We start from the raw sequence: 20,593 nt of genomic DNA, 5'->3' as shown, positions 1-20,593 counted from the left end.
TCCTGTGGATTGAATACGCCTGCAATTCATTGCCCGTCTCCTCCACTGGATTATCCCTGTTTGCTTGTTGCCTGGGCTATCAACCTCCCAACATCCACGCCTGCCTCCTGAAGAGTGTTTCTGATCAGTCGGACACATGTTTGGGGATTTGTCTTCATTGTGATGAGAATTCTTCAGCTATCAGCAGTAGAGGTCTTACTTGGCCGGCCATGCCCTTTGCCCCATTACTGAGCTCGGTGTTCTGTCTCTTAATGCTGTTCCAAACAATTGATTTTGTTACACCTAAGGCTTGGCATATGTCTCATATGACTTTTTATTTGAATTTTTCAGTCTCATAATGGCTTCCTTGAAATTCATTGGAACAACTCTGGCCGTCATGTTTAATGACAATAATACAAATCAAAGGCAAGAAAAATGTGGTGCTTTATGGTTACTATATATAAAACACACTGCAAGTTCAATATAGTGAAACCAAAGTCTGGAAACATGCCCTTCAATATTTGCTGAGAATATGCATTTTTACCTCATGTCAATTGTTTGATTGCAAATCTAAAATTGTGGAGCCAAACAAAAAAAAATATCTTTGTCCTAAACATTACAGATGGCACTGTATATAACATTGTAATCTTTTTTTGTGTATGTAATAAATTGCAATAATTGATCTTTGCTGCCCTGCGATGGACTGGCGACCTGTCCAGGGTGTATTCCTGCCTTTCGCCCAATGTATGCTGGGATAGGCTCCAGCCCCCCTGCAACCCTGATCAGGATAAGCGGGTTCAGATAATGGATGGATGGATGGATGGATGGATCTTTGCATGATTCTGAGTAAACTCAAGACACTGTTGTGTGTGAAAATCCCAGGAGATCAGCAGTTACAGAAATACTCGTACCTGCTCGTCTGGCACCAACAATCATGCCACATGCAAAATTACTGAGATCACATTTGTTTTCAAATTTTGATGGTTGATATGAACATTAACTGAAGGTCCTGACCCGTATCTGCATGATTTTATGCATTGCACTGCTGCCACACGATAGGCTGATTAGGTAATCACTTGACTAAGTAGGTGTACAGGTGTTCCTAATAAGTTCTCAGTGAGTGGATATTTTGGCAATTATTGTCTGCATTTGTAAATGTAATGTTCCTGTATTTGTCCTGTGTGTATTTATGTTTATTCTTGTTATTTATACATTTTTGAAATTGGTTTGTGTTTTCCATTACAGTTTTCATTTGTCATCCCCTGTTATGTCTGCGTCTGAATGTTTACCAGTCTAGTCACTCCCCTGTCTGCGTGTCCCACTATTCGGGTGGTTACGGTAGTTTTCGGGTTTTCAACATTCCTTCTAAAACTTGCGATTCTTACTTCCTGCTTTTTCTTGGTAGTTAAATATTGTAAAGCACGATTCTTACTAACTACTACTAATCTAGGTTTTGTCCAGTACTAATCCGATTAATACACTTACTGTCTGTCTAACTAACTAACTAACTAACTAACAATCACTTTTATTGGGTAGTTTAGAAATATTCACGTAACTAACTCACTAACGCAATCTCTTAGTATTTCTGCACTGTTCTGTAACTCCGCCTCCCTATGCTATCCCTGATTCCTCGTTTAGTTTCAGCGAAGTGTTTGCACCTGTCTAACTATCACTACGTCTTCAAACTATGCAAATGTCTACTCCCTAATCCGGAGCCGTACGTTTTACATGTTTTGTTACGTGCATCCAGTCCGCGTTTTCGTCTCCCTCCCGTTATTATGTTATTACCCTATTATGTTTCCCCACCTGTTGTCTATTTGTTTAGCCCACCTTTTTCCCAGCCCCGCCTAGATTGTCACCTTCCCTCATGTATTTAAACCTCAGTCTCTGCATTGTTCTTTGTCAGAACGTTGATCAGTTTTAGTGCCAAATTCCTCGTAAGCCTAACTCTTGAGATTCTAGATAGACACCCCTTTGCCTCTTGATTTCTGAGCCTGCCTGGCCCTTTTGTTTTTTTTGCCTTTCTGATTTTCTGGTTTTGATTCTTGCCTTTGTCCTCTTGTACTTTAGCCTTTTGATTTTCTGGATTTTTGACCCCCTCGCCTGTTTTTTTAACTATTCTTTTGCCTTTCGTTTTTGTCTTTGTATTGGATCTCTTGGCTACGATTTCGGACTATTAAACACGATTTTTGGATTATCCTGTGGTCTGCGTTTGGCTTCAAACATAAGCGGTACATAAGTCAATATTGTTCTCCTTCAGGCAGTTGCCATAAAAACCTTTACCCAACATCCAACCAGCTGCCTGCCTTTCATTTTATTTCCTGCTTGTTATTATTCATTTGAATGTAAAGTTTGTCAGCATTAGAAGAGATTAAATGATATACTTTATCTGTCATGACCTGGCTCACTGGCTGTGGAAAAAAAAGGAGATGCACACTGACGCATTTAAAAAACAAGGTCAGATTTATTTGAAATAACCAGTTAACAAAAGAAACCGGGCAAATGTGGAGTGTGAAAGTCAGTTGCATCAGTAGTGTGAGTGAGTGGATGCATGAAAAGTATGCTGAAGCTATTTTGTCTGATGCAAGCCCAAAATGAACCAACAGGTATGTGGGGAGTACCCTCCTTCAGACAAGAGACAGGCACATTGTAACATCTGGCCACAGGTGCTCCCAATTGTGCAAACGACCTGGTACTCCGCCCACTAGGCACCTGTGAAGTAACACCAGAATGAGTAGCACAGAGCAGGGGACTGTAACATATTCCTAATTTTGTTTACTGTCAAGCGACATTTACAGAGCTACAATAACAGCCATTAAAACCTATTTGCTTAAACCTAAAGCAAATTGCATATACCATATTGTTAAGAGTCAACAGTTGGGGGACAAAGCCAAACACCTGAATTGTAATGTGAGATAACTATTAAGTAGAATGATGGCAAAAATGATTTCCTATCCAAAGTGAAATGGAGCTGGAGATCAAATCTAATGACACAACAAACATGATTATGGGACAATTCTACAAGGAAATTGTTTCTATTATTCATGTCAATGTTCGCCAAAGGGTGGATTCAAGCCGTGGTGACCACTGTGGGGCTCTACACCTACGCGCGACTGGACGACAATGATGAGCCTGACATATTCCGTCTCGAACACAGCCAACGAATGTCATCACTTTTATTTTGAATTTTCTGTTCGTTTCTAAAACCGGAAGTTGGTTCCTTAAATTCGTTCACTTCACACACTGCGTACGCTCTGAGAATGGTCGTGAATTGCTTGAAACCATGAATCATCATGCACGTACACAGAATACGGTAATGTACTTTAAAATAAACATCGCATCTAATCGTGTTGTAGGATAACGTGTTCTTGCTATTTGTAGGTTAGCTAGATAATTAGTTTGGTAAAGTTTTTGTATGGTGAAGTAGCTGGTGTTCGTTACGATATCTTCCAAGATGGCAAGTTGGCTCTGTCGCTATCTTTTATAAGTATTGCGTGTGGTCACCATCTGTGATTGAAGCCAAATTGTCAAGCTGGTCAGACTAACGTTAATTGGATAGCTCGCAAATAGAGAGGTAGCGCTACCCACAATGCTGACATTGAGCCAACTTGGAATAACGTCATACAATGCTTCTTATCGTGAAAGGTCCCGAAGTGTTTACATTCTGGACATATGGCAAGCCGTTTTAACTTTTATTCGACTTCCGTATCTAGCTACTGTTAGCCATAGCTAGTTGCCTATTTGTGAGAACAGCTAGTCTCACGTATTTGCGTCAGACCGCCAGCTAGTTAACTAGCTTACGTAGGCTCAATTTGGTCCGGACACTCGCCGCGGCGGCGGCGGGCCAGAAAGCAAAATACGTTTGACATAAATCCGACCAATGATCTTCGATCCACGATGGACGGTTTACAGTGAGAATTTACTGTATTCCGGCCAGCTGATAAATGTAGCTCTGGGTATCCCCGACAGTTACGAATCTCACATTTCTGAATCTTCAGATTTTATTAATGCATGGCACATATTTTGCCGACATAAACTCTCCTCACCCCAAGCGATTAAAACCCCCCCCCCCAAAAAAACTTCCCCATCAATCATGTTTGTATATGTAGAGATGTGCAATTCCAGTTATCTCAACCTGAGCATTAAAACATAAATGTAATTACTTCTCAATTAAACTTCTGTCCCAAACAGTCGATTGTGACCAATTTGAACATGTAGGCTAACAGAAAAATGCTTAAAAATGTGTCTGTTAGTCGCATTACCATTGAAATAAATGCTATTTGGTGGCCATCTTGAAAACATTCAGAACCATTTCAGATGGTTTTCTTAATGTCAAAACTGTTCAGATGACAACAAATGTATTATCTTGACGGAGAAAGCCACCCAGCTCCCAGTCCAGGCGCTCGTCATTTCCCGCCTGGATTACTGCAACTCCCTCCTAGCCGGTCTCCCAGCGTGTGCCATCAAGCCCCTCCAGCTGGTCCACCTGATCACCAGTCGGCCCAGGTCTGCTCATGTCACCCCACTCCTCATTGGCCTCCACTGGCTTCCTATTGCCGCACGCATCCGATTCAAGGCCCTAGTATTGGCATTTCAGGCTGCTAAGGGGACTGCCCCACCTTACATCCAATCCTTAATCACTCCCTACTCCCCAGCTAGACCACTCCGGTCTGCCAGCTCTGGTCGCCTTATGGTTGCCATACTACGAGCACCTGGCGGTCGAGCTGCACGTTCACGCCTGTTTTCCGTTCTGGTTCCTCAGTGGTGACTTGCCTACCACTGTCAGGACCGCAGAATCCCTCCCCCTATTTCGACGCAGACTAAAAACACACTTTTTCAAACTCTACCTTAGTCCTCCCTCCTGACCCCCCCCCCCCCCCTTTCCGATATCCCTATCCCTCTTGTCTAACCCAAAAAATTTTTTTTTTTATAAATATATATATATATATATATATATATATATATAGAATTGCACTTATGATGACTATGTTCAGAACAGCACTTCATGTGTATTTTACTAGTTATGGATGTGCTGCTTTAACTTGTGGAAGAACCTATGCGCTTGAAAGTCTCTGGATTAAAAGCGTGCGCAAAATAACTGAAATGTAAAATGTAAATGTATTATTTGTTGTGTTAAAATTTGATTTGGAAATAGATTGTCAAATAATGTGCTTTTCAGATGTGTCACCTCCATAACACTGGTATCTCCACATAAAAATCAAGACATAAAAATTGATACTTTTATGTTCAGCCAACCCTCCTACATTACGTGGATATCAAACTTTCTGCATTAGACCTTATAGTTCAGAGTCTTTCTGCGTCACATCCATAAGTTATCTGTCACTTTTTTACTGGCTTCACAATGTAAAACTTCCTTTTTTCTTTAACTTCCCTTCCGCCGAGTGGATTAAGAAGAGTAATTTTTTTTGTCGTTTTCTGTCCAAATGTCACATCCATAACACTGGAGTTGCCCATATATATATTTTATATCTAACTTCGTAGTATTAATTTCATAAACTGTAGCGAAAGATCAAGTGTCCGGAACACTGTGATGTCCGGGACACGGTGAGTCTACGTTAATTAATAAAGTGCACCTAGTCAACTACCTACATGGCAACTAGATTACTAGCTAATGTGGTGTTACCTACAACCTAGCTTGCTGGCTGTTATGGCTTCGCCTACAGAGCAACGCAGCACCATAACTGATTTGTAGGTTACGAGTCTTGGTTCTCATTAGTGAAATCCTTCCCCAAACAAGTTACAGTAGTTATGTCACAGTTTTGAAAAATATACCTGCGGGAGGAAGATTATTTTGAAAGAATAAACAAATTATAAATAACCTTTCTATAATTTATGTAACAACAAATATTTTGGAATGAAAGTGGGACTGAGTTAATATTTTATGTAAAAATTAATTCATTGGTTTGTTGGAAAATACGTTTTTTTGCAAGTTGTTATTCCCGAAACGTTAATAATTTTCTCTTCTGGCTATTCCACTGGTCCACCAGCAATGCAGTGTTTGGAAAAGTCCAAAGTATCTGTCATGCGACGGCCAATGAAAATAATGTTGTCCATTCTCCACTGGAATTAATGACTCCCTCAATCCGATGATGCACTGAGCACAACTTGTGTTGTTTTTACATACCTGTTATTCTGAACGCAATCTTTGCCCCCAGAGCAAGGCAGCACCATTACTCATCTGATGGATACGAGTCTTGCCTCTCTTCAATCCAATGATGTGCTGCGTTGTGAACATAGCGTTAGTCCCTAACCCTAACCCTAGCTAACTTCTGAACAGAACATGGGGAAGCAGCCACTTCCAACAAATGGTCCGAACACCACCGTATAAGCCTGCCCAGTTCGTAGTGTCTCGTTAGCAACAGCTTCCCCACCACGATATCATAGTAGAGCTCTATTACTGTATGTCATTGTATTCTGAAATGGATCGCGTATGTGGCTCATACCAAGTTGAATTTATGAAAACAGAATAAATTATACTTTACACTCACACAAGGCTGATCTGGAAGTAATTTTTTTGTGAATTTGTTATTCATCATGAAAGTTGCACTGTTCGGAATATGGTGAGCTAACTTGGTGTTCGGAATGTGGTGAATCCTGAAATAATGCATATTGCTACTCATACTAAGATAACTGCAAGTTCAACACAGTCACAAAACACTAAAACAACGTTATGCAACTGCCCAGAGAGTGAGAGACATGACAATCCGTAGTGGTTTCCCTGCTTAGTTACTGGTGTTCTATAGTCTAGCGCTTGTAGATAGCATGTAGTTATCATATCCTATTTCTGTGATGATTATATTGTATTGTATTGACTCTTTATTGGTGTTAAAGCGCTCCACCTGATTGTTTAGTGTAAATTTGATGGTTAAAAAAACTACAATTATAATAATAACAATAAGAATAATCCCTCTCTTCTCCTAGCTTCTTTCTCAGGAACCATTATAATTTTGAAGGGGGGACTACAGGTTGTTTTTCACAATGGTCATTTGTGAATTTGAAGAACTTATGAGTTTTTCTCTGGCTGTTGTATACAAAACGTGAACATAAATTACGTAAATGGTGTAATGACGTCACTCCGTGATGTAAATGAGGATGTGGTCACGCAATCATCAAGCAGTTGGCATGGATTTGGGTGGCACCTATGACCCTTGTGTTCAAACAAGGTGTTTGTTATGGGTAAGCCAGTAGACTTAAGTCTAAAAAATAATTTAAAAGTCCTAATAAAGTGGTCACTGAGTGTACATGCAGCTGCATTTTAATAGGCAGCATTACAGTAAATGGTGAGCATTGTTGTGCTGAATGGCCTGTTCTTGTCATGATGTTACATATGATAGTTATGTGGTGAACGTGACTGCCCTAGACAGACACATAAAGGTGTAACATAAATTGTGTACTAGGAATTGGATGTTTGCATGATGTGTCTGTGAAGCGCCACCTTAACGTGGTGGAGGGGTTTGTGTGTCCCGGTGATCCGGGGAGCTAGGTTGTCGGGGGCACTGTTAGCCCCAAGGCAAATTGGTCCCGGGGGAGGGGCCGGACTAAGAGCGATTCAAAGACTCCCATGACACGGCCACACAAAGACCCAGTTACCTCGCCCGGAAAAGGGAAACCGGGGCCCCCTGCTGGAGCCAGACCCGGGAGGGGAGCTCGTCGGCGAGCGTCTGGTGGCCGGGCCTTATCCCATGGGGCCCGGCCGGGCACAGCCCGAACTGGTCACGTGGGGTCGCCGCCCTGTGGGCTCACCACCTGCAGGGGTCGGCATCGGAGTCGGGTGCTTTGCGCAACGGGCAGTAGGCAAAGGCGGGGATCCGGGCGTGCTGATCCTCGGCGTCGCAGACTGGTTCTGGGGACGTGGAACGTCACCTCTCTGGTGGGGAAGGAACCGGAGCTAGTGCGGGAGGCGGAGCGGTACCAACTAGATATAGTTGGGCTCACCTCCACGCACAGTACTGGTTCCGGAACCAAACTCCTGGAGAGGGGCTGGACTCTGTTCTTTTCTGGAGTTGCTCAAGGTGAGAGGCGCCGGGCGGGTGTGGGGATACTCACAAGCCACCGGCTGAGCGCAACTGTGTTGGAGTTCCACCCGGGGAACGAGAGGGTCGCCTCTCTGCGACTACGTGTCGCTGGGGGGAAGGCTCTGACTGTCATTTGTGTGTATGCACCAAATGGCAGTTCAGAGTATCCGGCCTTCTTGGAGTCACTGGGTGGCATCCGGGAAAGGGTGCCACCCGGAGACTCCATAGTTCTGCTGGGCGACTTCAACGCTCACGTGGGCAATGACGGAGAAACCTGGAGGGGGGTGATTGGGAGGAACGGCCTGCCTGATCTGAACCCAAGCAGTGTTTTGTTATTGGACTTCTGTGCTGGTCATGGATTGTCGATAACAAACACCATGTTCGAGCATAGGGTAGCTCATAAGTGTACTTGGTACCAGAGCACCTTAGGCCAAAGATCGATGATCGACTGTGGTCGTATCATCAGACCTGCGGCCGTATGTCTTGGACACTCGGGTGAAGAGAGGAGCAGAGCTGTCAACTGATCACCACCTGGTGGTGAGTTGGATCAAGTGGCCGGGGAGGCTGCCTGACAGACCCGGTAAACCCAAACGTGTAGTGAGGGTGAACTGGGAACGTCTGGCGGAGGCCCCTGTTCGCGAGGTCTTCAACTCCCACCTCCGGAAGAACTTCTCACGCATCCCGGGGGAAGCTGGGGACATGCAGTCCGAGTGGGCCATGTTCAAAGCCTCCATTGCAGAGGTGGCAAGCAGGAGCTGTGGCCAGAAGGTCATCGGTGCCTGTCGGGGCGGCAACCCAAGAACCCGCTGGTGGACACCAGCGGTGAGGGAGGCCGTCAAGCTGAAGAAGGAGGCCTTTCGGGCTTGGCTGGCCCGGGGGTCCCCTGAAGCAGCAGACAGGTACCGGGTGGCCCGAAGGGCTGCAGCTTCGGCAGTCACTGAAGCAAAAACCCGGGTATGGGAGGAGTTCGGGGAGGCTATGGAGAAGGACTTTCGGTTGGCCTCGAGGAAGTTCTGGCAAACCATCCGACGACTCAGAAAGGGAAAGCAGGGCTTGTCTCAGGCTGTTTTCAGCAGGGGAGGAGAACTGCTGACCCGGACTGGGGATATTGTCGGGCGGTGGAAAGAGCACTTCGAGGAGCTCCTGAACCCGAACAACACGTCCTCTGTGGAAGAGGCAGAACCTGAAGACTCGGGGGAATCTGCACCTATATCCCTGGCGGAAGTTGCTGAGGTAGTCAAAAAGCTCCTCAGTGGCAAGTCGCCGGGTGTGGATGAGATTCGCCCTGAGATGCTGAAGGCTCTGGACATTGTTGGACTGTCTTGGCTGACACGCCTCTTCAGTGTCGCGTGGAGATCGGGGACAGTACCTGTAGAGTGGCAGACCGGGGTGGTGGTCCCCATTTTCAAGAAGGGGGACCGGAGGGTGTGCTCCAATTACCGGGGTATCACACTCCTCAGCCTCCCTGGGAAAGCTTACTCTAGGGTATTGGAAAGGAGGCTCCGACCGACGGTCGAACCTTGGATTCAGGAGGAGCAATGTGGCTTCCGTCCTGGCCGTGGAACAGTGGACCAGCTCTTTACCTTGGCAGGGTTGCTGACGGGGTCATGGGAGTTTGCCCATCCAGTCCACATGTGCTTTGTGGACTTGGAGAAGGCTTTCGACCGTGTCCCCCGGGGAACCCTTTGGGGTGTACTGCGGGAGTATGGGGTACCGGGGCCGTTGTTACGAGCCATCAGGTCCCTGTATAACCAAAGTGAGAGCTGTGTCCGCATTCTCGGCACAAAGTCAAGCACGTTTCCAGTGGGTGTTGGACTCCGCCAAGGTTGCCCCTTGTCACCGGTCCTGTTTGTGGTATTCATGGACAGGATCTCAAGGCGCAGCCGAGGTGAGGAGAGTGTCCGGTTTGGTGACCTCAGAATCGCATCTCTGCTTTTTGCGGATGATGCGGTTCTGCTGGCTTCATCGGACCGTGACCTTCAGCACGCACTGGAGCGGTTTGCAGCCGAGTGTGAAGCGGCCGGGATGAGAGTCAGCACCTCCAAGTCCGAGGCCATGGTTCTCTGCCGGAAAACGGTGGATTGCTCCCTCCGGGTTGGGAACGAGTCTTTGCCCCAAGTGAAGGAGTTCAAGTATCTCGGGGTCTTGTTCACGAGTGAGGGTAGAAGGGAGCGTGAGATCGACAGGCAGATCGGTGCAGCGTCAGCAGTAATTCGGGCGTTGCACCGGACCATTGTGGTGAAGAAGGAGCTGAGCCGGAAGGCGAAGCTCTCGATTTACTGGTCGATCTACGTCCCAACCCTCACCTATGGTCACGAGCTTTGGGTAGTGACCAAAAGAACGAGATCGCATATACAAGCGGCCGAAATGAGCTTCCTCCGTAGGGTGGCCGGGCTCAGCCTTAGAGATAGGGTGAGGAGCTCGGACATCCGGAGGGAGCTCGGAGTAGAGCCGCTGCTCCTTCGCGTCGAAAGGAGCCAATTGAGGTGGTTCGGGCATCTGATCAGGAATCCTCCCGGGCGCCTCCCTTTGGAGGTTTTCCGGGCTCGTCCAACTGGGCGGAGACGAGGGAGACCCAGAGCCCGCTGGAGAGATTATATATCTCTCCTGGCCAGGGAACGCCTCGGGATCCCCCAGGAGGAGCTAGAATGCGTTGCTGGGGAGAGGGACGCCTGGAATACCCGGCTTTGCCTACTGCCCCCGCGACCCGACTCCGGATAAGCGGGTGATGATGGATGGATGATGGATGTCTGTGAAGTCTTTGCCCAGTAAATGATATTTTATAATTAAGTAAATGCATTTAATCTTTTTAAGGAATCAAGGTCAAGCAGGAAACCTGTGACCACAAGACTACAAGAAGCAGATGGAAAAGGTAATCACGAGGGGGAAAGAGTGGTTCCCTTATGAAAATGGTTGTGTTCAATTAAATAATAATAATTAGGAAGCTTCCGTTTATGACAAAAATATACAGCCTCAACATTAAGAACGGCGGCACGGATGGTGCAGTGGGTAGCACTGCCGCCTCACAGCAAGGAGGTCCTGGGTTCGAATCCCCGTCAGCCGGGGCCTCTCTGTGCGGAGTTTGCATGTTCTCCCCGTGTCTGCGTGGGTTTCCTCCGGGTACTCCGGTTTCCTCCCACAGTCCAAAGACATGCAGGTTAGGCTGATTGGAGAGTCTAAATTGCCCATAGGTATGAGTGTGTGAGTGAATGGTGTGTGTGCCCTGCGATGGACTGGCGACCTGTCCAGGGTGTATTCCTGCCTTTCGCCCAATGTATGCTGGGATAGGCTCCAGCCCCCCTGCAACCCTGTTCAGGATAAGCGGGTTAAGATAATGGATGGATGGATGGATGGATGGATGGAACATTAAGAACGCCTGCTTAAGCCAGTAAAAATAAAAAGCATGTGGTTTTCATTTAATGTTGTGGCTGATCTCATGGCAACCCTCACCTGTTTTAGCAGTACAGATATACCTCGATTTACGAACATTCTATTTACGAATTTTCACATTAACGAACACGACATTTTACGGACATTTTTTCATTTAACGAATGGAATGTTCACCGTAACAAAATTTTACATCAAGAAACTTTTTTTTTGCTAGGAAAAGTCAGCAGATATTGCAACTGACCCAACTCAATGCTGTTCTCTAGTGCTTGAAGCATTTTTACTGGAATGAAACGTTTTCACTTTACCATCTACTGTAGCCTAATTTGCATTAACACATTCACTGGTTTAAACTCAAATGTAGGGCGATGCTCCGGGGTTTACTCACTTTAACAGTTACTCCAGCCAAAAAGCGAAAGACACCTCCATATGAAAATGGACATTACATTTAAGCATGGAAGAGAGGTATTTACAAACCGAACATTAAATCTGCCCGTGTATTGATCAGCTAGTTCGTTAGGCAGATGTTTAAATTTCGTTGCGATTGCACTGATCATTTCATTTCTATACAGTGATGGGTGGCTGAGAGCAACATCGCATTAGCCTTCATCCATGCACAGCAATGGCCATTGGCGCAACATAAACAATTTCAAAATCAGCATTTTACAATATTCCACTTGCGTTCTGAATAAACTCCGCAAATTTTGCCATAATAAATTGAACTATTAATGACTAATATAATTTGAATCTTTGACCACTTAAAAAGAATAGAGAACAGTAAGTAGTTTAACACTTACCTTTCAAATACATAATGGCCCTTACACGTAAACGTCACAGCAGCAAGAGCTTCAATGAAATCGCTAACAAGCCTTGAACCGCTTGTACCACATTATTTTTCCGCCTTTTCCGGATCGAGTCAAAAATGAAATTGTTGAAATACGGTAATTGTCCGGAAGCTTTGCGATGGCTGATTTAGTAAAACTTTAAGCTTTTCAAACTTTTGGCTTGTGCCATTGCAAGTGGAATAGAAGAGAATAGATGATGCATGCGCATTACTTTCTATAACTTGCTACCCAAGACCATGTAAATATTATGATTATTAATGACAACACATGCTAGATGCCGAAAGCTGTTTGTAATTGACATTAACATTAAATGCTACTGTAGAACCCAACTTCTGAATGTACTGTAGTTGTATGCGGGTTTGAAATGATTAATAATTTTACTATGCAATAGTGGAATGGCTATGTAGTCCCAAAATCATATAGCCTATGGTAAAGCTTACATTATGTCACATGAGCCACACAGAGTTCTTATTGAGTGGTTATTTATTTTATCTTATTTATTGATATATCAATTACCTACCACACCAGACCTGAGGTTTCAGTAAGCCTTCTCCAGCCATCTTGAGAAAGGCTTTGCCAAAATGTTGGCTCAGGGGTGGTAGTTCATTGATATATGAATATCCACTATCTTTTTATGTGCCCCTGATAATACTTCTTCTTCAGTTGTCACACACTTGATGTCATATACAAAATATGTTTTCTATATATGTTTCTATATCTTCAATTAGCATAGGAATCATGATTAATTTGTATGGCCATACTGCTGTTTAGGCTGCACCATTCTGGAGACTTGAGACTTGACCCAGACTCTAGCTCAGAGACTTCACACTTGACTCGGACTTGCATTTGATGACTTGTGAACATCTCTTGTATGTGTAAACACATTTTTGATGCCCACTTGGACACATTCCTTTCACATCAATCCTATGGGTGAAAATGAAGAAAATCCTTCAACATTTGCCAAAGGTTTTCACGCATGCGTTTCATTCATGGGTGAAGTGCAGTATCTGTAGTATGCATTAATGTTACATTTATAGTAATCTAGCCTTGTTTGCAATGGAAAAATAACCGCTGAAACTGGTGTCTGCAGGTCAACCTGTGTTACACAGCCCTGAGCTGCCAGCAACATCCTGGGCCAGTGTGGCCTCTCTGCTGCCAGTGAAGACAATACGTGCTCTCAACTCCAGGACCACCTCCCAGGTATTGTATTTGAGTGGTCTCTGTTGTGGTGTAGGGGTCCTCACACAGGGATCCAAATTTTGTTGGCACTGGCAACGCCTGAATGTTTGTTCTCTTACTGAGTCCATACGCATTGCTGGATCCAAAAGACGTGCTGTCCTTGTAGGAGCTGCGATGGTGCTGTGAATGCGTGTCCTGGAGAGGTGCGCAAAGCTGGGGCGTTCCCGTCTTAGCTGTGCGTTGTTGTCTGGTCTGCTCGTTTGCTGGAAGGATGTTCGTTGGTCCCTTTTCCGGGTGGAAAAGTTTGTTGCTGTTGTTCTTTGGTGAGCTTTGCAGGGGTAAACTGATGTAGCGTTCCGTGTACACCAGTTTCCACTCGCTATAGGCCACGAAGTTACCGCGAGGTAACTGGGTGTATCCGTAGGCCTGGTAGTGCACTGTGCAGCATTCAGCCTCTGTCCGAGTCTCGGAGCAGATGAGCTGAAGTGAATGGCCAAAAAGGGTGCGTCGAAGAAGTGGGCAAAGAGAGTGAAGAGAAGAGAAGAAGCAGAAGAGAGATCCCAAGAACGTGTCTTGCTCTTATACAGGAAAGTTTATTGCTCCCGCCATTACGGGATTGGCTGAACCAAGCTTGATGTCATGCGGGGTGGACGTCGCGGAATTGTCCTGTGGGAATGTGGAAGTTGTAGTTCCTACAGTGGGATTTGTAATTATTAAATGAACGTAAATACAGGATAACCTTAGATGTTGACACATTGGGAATAGAGCGTATTTGGGACAAAAATTTATTTGAAAGGGTTGTCTTAATCACCATTATGAATTTGAGACATTATGAGTTATTTGCATAACTATAGAAGGGCGGCCTGTCGCGTAGTGGTTAAGGTAAATGACTGGGACTGGTTCGATCCCCAGCGTAGCCACAATAGGATTCGCACAGCTGTTGGGCACTTGAGCAAGGCCCTTAACCCTGCATTGCTCCAGGGGAGGATTGTCTCTTGCTTTGTCTAATCAACTGTACATTGCTCTGGATAAGAGCGTCTGCCAAATGCCATTAATGTAATGTAAGGTAACTATGGTTTAATTATTGAAATAATTGGTGGGGTGTCCTTTCCATTTACAAAAGGAGGATCAACCACAATTAGCATTGGAACAAGTGTCAGAGAAGAAAAGGAAGAAGAAAAAGAAATCAAAAAAATCAAATGATGATGGACAGGTGGAGAACTGTGACACCCCAACTACTGACCAGAGGCCACCACAGTTTCAGGTAATACATATGTAACTAAAAAACGAAAAGATTTTGTGATTAATTATTTATTTAAGTGAAATGCATTTGCTGAAACCCTGAAAACCCAGGAAATTAAATTGATCAGCCCTAACGCTAACATCAGCCTGCTCTCCATCAAGGCATCAGCACATATCTTTGACAGCTGCTACAGCCATGTACAATGCTCACCATGTACAATGCTGAGTAGTGCACTGTAAATTGTATTGGCAATTTTGCATATTAAAATTAGAGGCAATATACTTACTTTGCACTTTTCTAAAGCATGATTTACGTGTCCTCTTTCGGACCAAATATCTTGTATCACTCCTTCAACATATCTTACGCACAAACTGGCAGTACATAGCATACAATTTTTAGACTGGTGTGATTCATTGATAGACCCTGCATTAAAGTGTATATTGCAAAGTATTGCTATGATCTCATTTATGTACACTCACTGAGCAGGTTATTAGGCAGAACCTTAATTATGCAATTATCTAATTAGCCAATCGTGTGGCAGCAATGCAATGCCTAAAATCATCCTGGTATGGGCCAGGAGCTGCAGAAGTTAATGTTAACATCAACCATCAGAATGGGGGAAAAATGTGATCTAAGTGACTTTGACAATGGGATGATTGTTGGTGGCAGACAGGGTGGTTTGAGTATCTCAGAAACTGCTGATCACCTGGGAAACGCTTCGTTAAGGAAAGAGAGGAGAATGGCCAGACTGCTCAAAGATGACAGGAACGTGACAGTAATGCAAATAACCACACGTTACACCAGTGGCATGAAGAAGAGCATCTCTGAACACACAACGCATTATAACTCTAAGGGGATAGGTTACGGCTGTAGAAGTCTAAAAAATAAGTAATAAATGAAGTACTCGCTGAGTGTCTGTCTGTTCGGAGAAGTAAAGTTTTTAAATTCATCGTCCTATTTTCAAGCGGTTGAGAATGTTCTCCTTGTAGTGCGTCACAAGAGGATAACCACTCCCCTTATCCCTCCCCTATAACTCGTCACCCATAGTTTGTGCTGCTGGCCTCCAGCCAAGACAATGAAAGTATTTTACTTAAATTAGGGTGCCTTTTAAGGGCTATTAGACTATTTCTGGTTATATTCATTTGCTTTCAGAAGGTGACTATCTATAATGTTAGTTAGCTAGTTTGTGCTTTTATCTTGGCTTGCTAGCTAAAATTATCATTGAATAAGTCAGCGTCCTTACCTTAGCTATCGATAGTTGATATACTAAGTTAGCTTGTGAAAATTCAGTCTCCCAAGATGGAGGTAGCTATGGTAACAAACCATAGTGGGAGAACCATCTGTCAATCATAGCTAATTGGCAGTTCTCATTTCCATGCCCAGACAGTTTGGATTAACTTCTTTCGTGGGAAAATTAGGTTTAGAAAAATGTGTTTTAAAATACCAAGTGGGAGGTCGTACATTTTTTGAGCCCTTGGTACGAATATTCCATTTTCAGTGAGCCCAAATAGCAGGTCAACCAGCGGGTTCGGCTCAGCCAACCACAGGCCATTTGCAGGCAGTTTTTCTTTAATGTATTTTTATCTGTAGCCATGTTGCTGAGGTAGCTACTTTGTTCATCTGCCGCTGCTAGTTCTAGTTCTAAAAGCTGCTGCCTTCCAAACATTGCAGATCTTGGGCTATTCAGTGACTGCTTGTGGTAGAATAGCGCCATCTACAGTCAACCAGTTACAGTGGAAATCTATGGAATTCCACTGGCAGTTCAGTACTCATTTTAAATGACTCGAAATGTAGAGGCTCTGGAAAATGTTAATAGAAGGGCAATTAAATTGATTGTGTTGGGGAAACTTCAACAGAGCATCAACAGTAATGTTGCCATTTATACCACCTGGCAGTGCCTCCCCAAATGATGGACTTGAAGAGGGAACTGTGTGACGATCAAGCAGCGGTGTGTTCGTGTGTGAGAGAGGGTCCATAAGCTGTTCAGCAACAACCTCCTTAGGTGTGGTAACCTCCACTCCTTCTGGCTCTCTAAATCTCTGCACTTCTCGTGGATAACCTTGAGTTCCGTAGTGCTTTACCTCTGACGAGAGTCAGTAGTCCATCACATCTAAAACGTGGGTTGCTGCTTGCTCCTGATCTTTGATTTTCATGTTGTGTCCAGCGCTAGTAGATTGCAGAGACTGGATGGCTGTGCAAGCTTCTGTTTGAAAGCTCAGAAGCTTCTCTGTTAATGTCTGAGAAACAGTCTCTATTTTAGCGCAAATAGTAGCACAGACATGAGCCTTTATCGTCTCTTCCTCATCTGGGCTCTCCTGTTCTGGTGAGGGCCCTGCAGCAAGGCCTTGCATTTTGAAGTTCAAAATGCACATCCTCACAGTGGAACATAAATTTGTTGAAGATGTTGGGCTAAAATGTACTGAAAATACATACCTAATCTCAAATAATTGCTATAAATGGCAGGAACTCACGGAAAAGATGTCCAGTCACTCATTGTGCCCCCAGAAGTCCCCTTAGATCAATATAGATTTTGACTGACGGACAGGTGTTGATCTGCTAACTTGAATTTTTAATTAGAATCAAGGTTCAGTACAGTTTCCGCTTCATGAACTATCAAAAAAATTTAAAGCTCTGCTGCCAATTTTAGCACAGCAAGAGAACTTGCATCCTGGATTTATAGGGACTTATTTAAGTGACACGAAAAAAGAAGACAAATATTCTTGTATTCATTTGGGAGCTAATAAAGATTTTGGCCATGTTTATCAGGAGGGTCAAGAATCCAGCTGAATACAGAACTGTTTCAAACACCCAGTTAATATATATATATATATATATATATATATATATATATATATATATATATATATAAAATGTATTGCTTTTTTCATGTACAACACAAAACACAGCTCAGACATGACATGACAAATAGGATGAGTAGATAATAAAAAATAGATTAAAACAAGTGAACATTCTATCTCTTCCCACCCCCCACAGCCAATGGGAAAAACTAAAGCAAAGAAATAATAATAAATAAACACATTATATATTATATACCCAGGGTGAGTGGCATAAAAGGCACAGGGGTACAAAAGTATGAATCCACACCACAGCATAGACCCCGACACACAGCATAGACCCTGGCACACATCATAGACCCCGACACATCATAGACCCTGGCACACATCATAGACCCCGACACAGCATAGACCCCGAAACACAGCATAGACCCCGGCACAGCATAGACCCCGAAACACAGCATAGACCCCGACACACAGCATAGACCCTGGCACACAGCATAGACCCCGACGCACAGCATAGACCCCGACACACAGCATAGACCCCGACGCACAGCATAGACCTTTTGTGTAGGCCAAAGCGCTGCTGTATCTGCTGAAAGGATAATAAAATCTGCCCATCAAATAGGTCTCCTGTGTCTCTTTACACTCGCTCCCTTGGCCCTGTGATCACTGCACATGGGCTATCCTACCACTGCTACGCGGACGATACCCAACTCTTCGTCTCGTTCCCGCCGTATGATACGCAGGTTTCAGCCCGTATCTCTGCTTGCCTGAGGGACATCCAGAGCTGGATGGACAACCACCATCTAAAGCTCAACCCAGGTAAAACTAAAATGATATTCATCCCTGCTAATACCTCTCCCCATCTGGATCTCTCCATTTCCCTCGGGGATACCACACTCACGCCGTCACCCAGTGCAAGGAACCTCGGTGTGGTGATGGACAGCAGACTGTCCCTTTCCGAGAACATTGCGGCGGTGACCCGGTCTTGCAGGTTCTTCCTATACAACATATGGAGAATCCGCCCCTTTCTCACCCCCTACTCGACCCAGCTCCTGGTCCAAGCGATGGTTCTGTCCCGCCTGGACTACTGCAATTCCCTCTTGGCTGGCCTCCCAGCGTCCGCCATCAGACCCCTCCAACTCATCCAGAATGCAGCAGCTCGTCTGGTCTTCAACCTTCCCAAATACTCGCACGTCACCCCCCTGCTTACTTCCCTCCACTGGCTGCCTGTCATGGCTCGCATCAAATTCAAAACATTGGTGCTAGCCTTCCAAGCAGTTAAAGGGTCTTCCCCAGCTTATCTGCAAAAAATCATCAGACCCTACACCCCTGCCAGACCTCTTCGTTCAGCCTCCACAGGCCGCCTGGCACCTCCCCCTCTCAGAACCTCCACCTCACGCTCACGACTACTGTCTGTTCTGGCTCCACGGTGGTGGAACGAACTCCCCCGTTGAGGTCAGAACTATAGAATCTCTCCCCACCTTCAAGCGCAAGCTGAAGACACACCTCTTCAAGCAGCACCTCTCCCCATCCCTCCCTACCTCCCTGTGAACCTTAATTGTTGTCTCTGTGACTTGCTTTGTGTATCGGTATTTTTAGTTGGCTAGGTAAGCAGTGTTTGGATAGTTAACTTTGGTCACTTTTGCTCTGTTTGTTTGTTCAAAAAAAAAAAAAAATAAAAAAAAAAAATAAAATTGGCCCTTGTCCTTATCTTTGTTGTACAGGTAGCAGTTGAAATTGTACTTCCCTCTAGGGTCTTTCAGCGAACTTATCCCTGGTTATGGGTATGCACTTTGTTGTACGTCGCTCTGGATAAGAGCGTCTGCCAAATGCCAATATTGTAATGTAATGTAATGTCTCCTAGCTTTATTATCCCCTGTCTGTGCCACTTTTTAAAGCCCTGGTCTAGGAGAACGTCTGGGCTGTGCAGAATGGGAGTAAGAGGGGATGTAAGTTGAGCACAGCCTTCTATATTACGAACAGACCTCCAAACTTTAACTGCACTTAAGGTGATAAGGTTACTGCAGAGGTCCTTAACAGACTTATAGTTCTTTACAAACAGCAGGTTCCACAGGGGACATTTGGACTGAAAGGATTCAATATCGAGTCAGATTGAGGTTGGGTCAGATTTGAGCCAGTCCATAAACACCCAAAGATGGGCGGCTAGAATCTCACATTTGGCACATCTGCCCCCCCCCCCCCCCCCCCCCCCCTAAGAGGCTAAGAGTGTCACCTTGTCTGTTCCCATGGTGAAGGGGAAAGTTATTGGATCTTGGCCCATTAGTCAAAACTGCTGCTGCATACAGAACCTTGACCCATTTGATAAAGTTATCACCCAGGCCAAACTCCTTCAGTGTATAAAACAAATAAGACCATTAGACCTGGTCAAATGCCTTCTCGGCATCAAGAGAAAGCACAAGGCCAGGGTCTCTGCGGCCCTGAGACAGCTGAATAATATTAAGGAGCCTTCTCATGTTATCGGATGAATTTCGTCCTTTAATGAAACCAGTCTGATCCTCCTTAATAATGTGAGGTAGCACTTTTTCCAAACGCAGGGCTAATATTTTGGAGAGCAATTTTTGGTTGGAATTGAGTAGGGCTATTGGCCTGTACGAGGCACAGTTGTCAGGGCATTTTCCCTTTTTGAGGATAAGAGATATATTAGCCTCCCTGAGTGATTGAGGTAGGATCTCCCTGTCAAATGATTGATTCAGCATGGCTAGCAAAGGGTCCAGAAGAAAATTGTTGAACTCTTTAAACTCACAACCAAATCCATCCGGCCCTAGGGCCTTCCCCGATGGCATGGACTTCAAAGCAAGCAGTGCATTTAGCTGTTGTTTCTGAGCTTCAGGAGCTTTCGGGAGTCTCAGATCTGAGAAAAATGAATGCATAAGGGCTAGGGGATTGTCAGGCTGTTCCAACTATTAATTAGTATAACATAATGCAAACTCCTTATTAATAGTTTTGGTGTCAAAAGATCTAAAATTATTGGTATCTGTAATTGAAACAATAATTTGAGATTCTGCCCTCTTTTTAACCAGATTGGCAAGATATTTACCGAGTTTATCCCCAGACTCATACAACTTTTGTCTGGTAAATTTAGGGAGTGTTCAGATTGTTGAA

General features: G+C 44.6%; 1 protein-coding gene across 1 annotated transcript in view; it reads left to right on the top strand.

The window, feature by feature from the left end:
• Positions 1–3,159: 3,159 nt before the first annotated feature.
• LOC133140778 (selenocysteine insertion sequence-binding protein 2-like) overlaps positions 3,160–20,593 on the top strand; it is a 60,182-nt gene continuing 42,748 nt past the window's right edge. Inside the window, exons 1-4 of the mRNA XM_061260979.1 lie at positions 3,160–3,292; positions 10,830–10,887; positions 13,338–13,447; positions 14,550–14,690. Coding sequence (XP_061116963.1) covers positions 3,263–3,292; positions 10,830–10,887; positions 13,338–13,447; positions 14,550–14,690 — 339 coding nt within the window. The 5' untranslated portion in view covers positions 3,160–3,262. The remainder of the gene's footprint in view (positions 3,293–10,829; positions 10,888–13,337; positions 13,448–14,549; positions 14,691–20,593) is intronic.

Source organism: Conger conger, chromosome 11, assembly GCF_963514075.1.
Source record: "Conger conger chromosome 11, fConCon1.1, whole genome shotgun sequence".
Lineage (NCBI taxonomy): Eukaryota > Metazoa > Chordata > Actinopteri > Anguilliformes > Congridae > Conger > Conger conger.
This window is presented reverse-complemented; position numbering and strand designations above follow the sequence as displayed.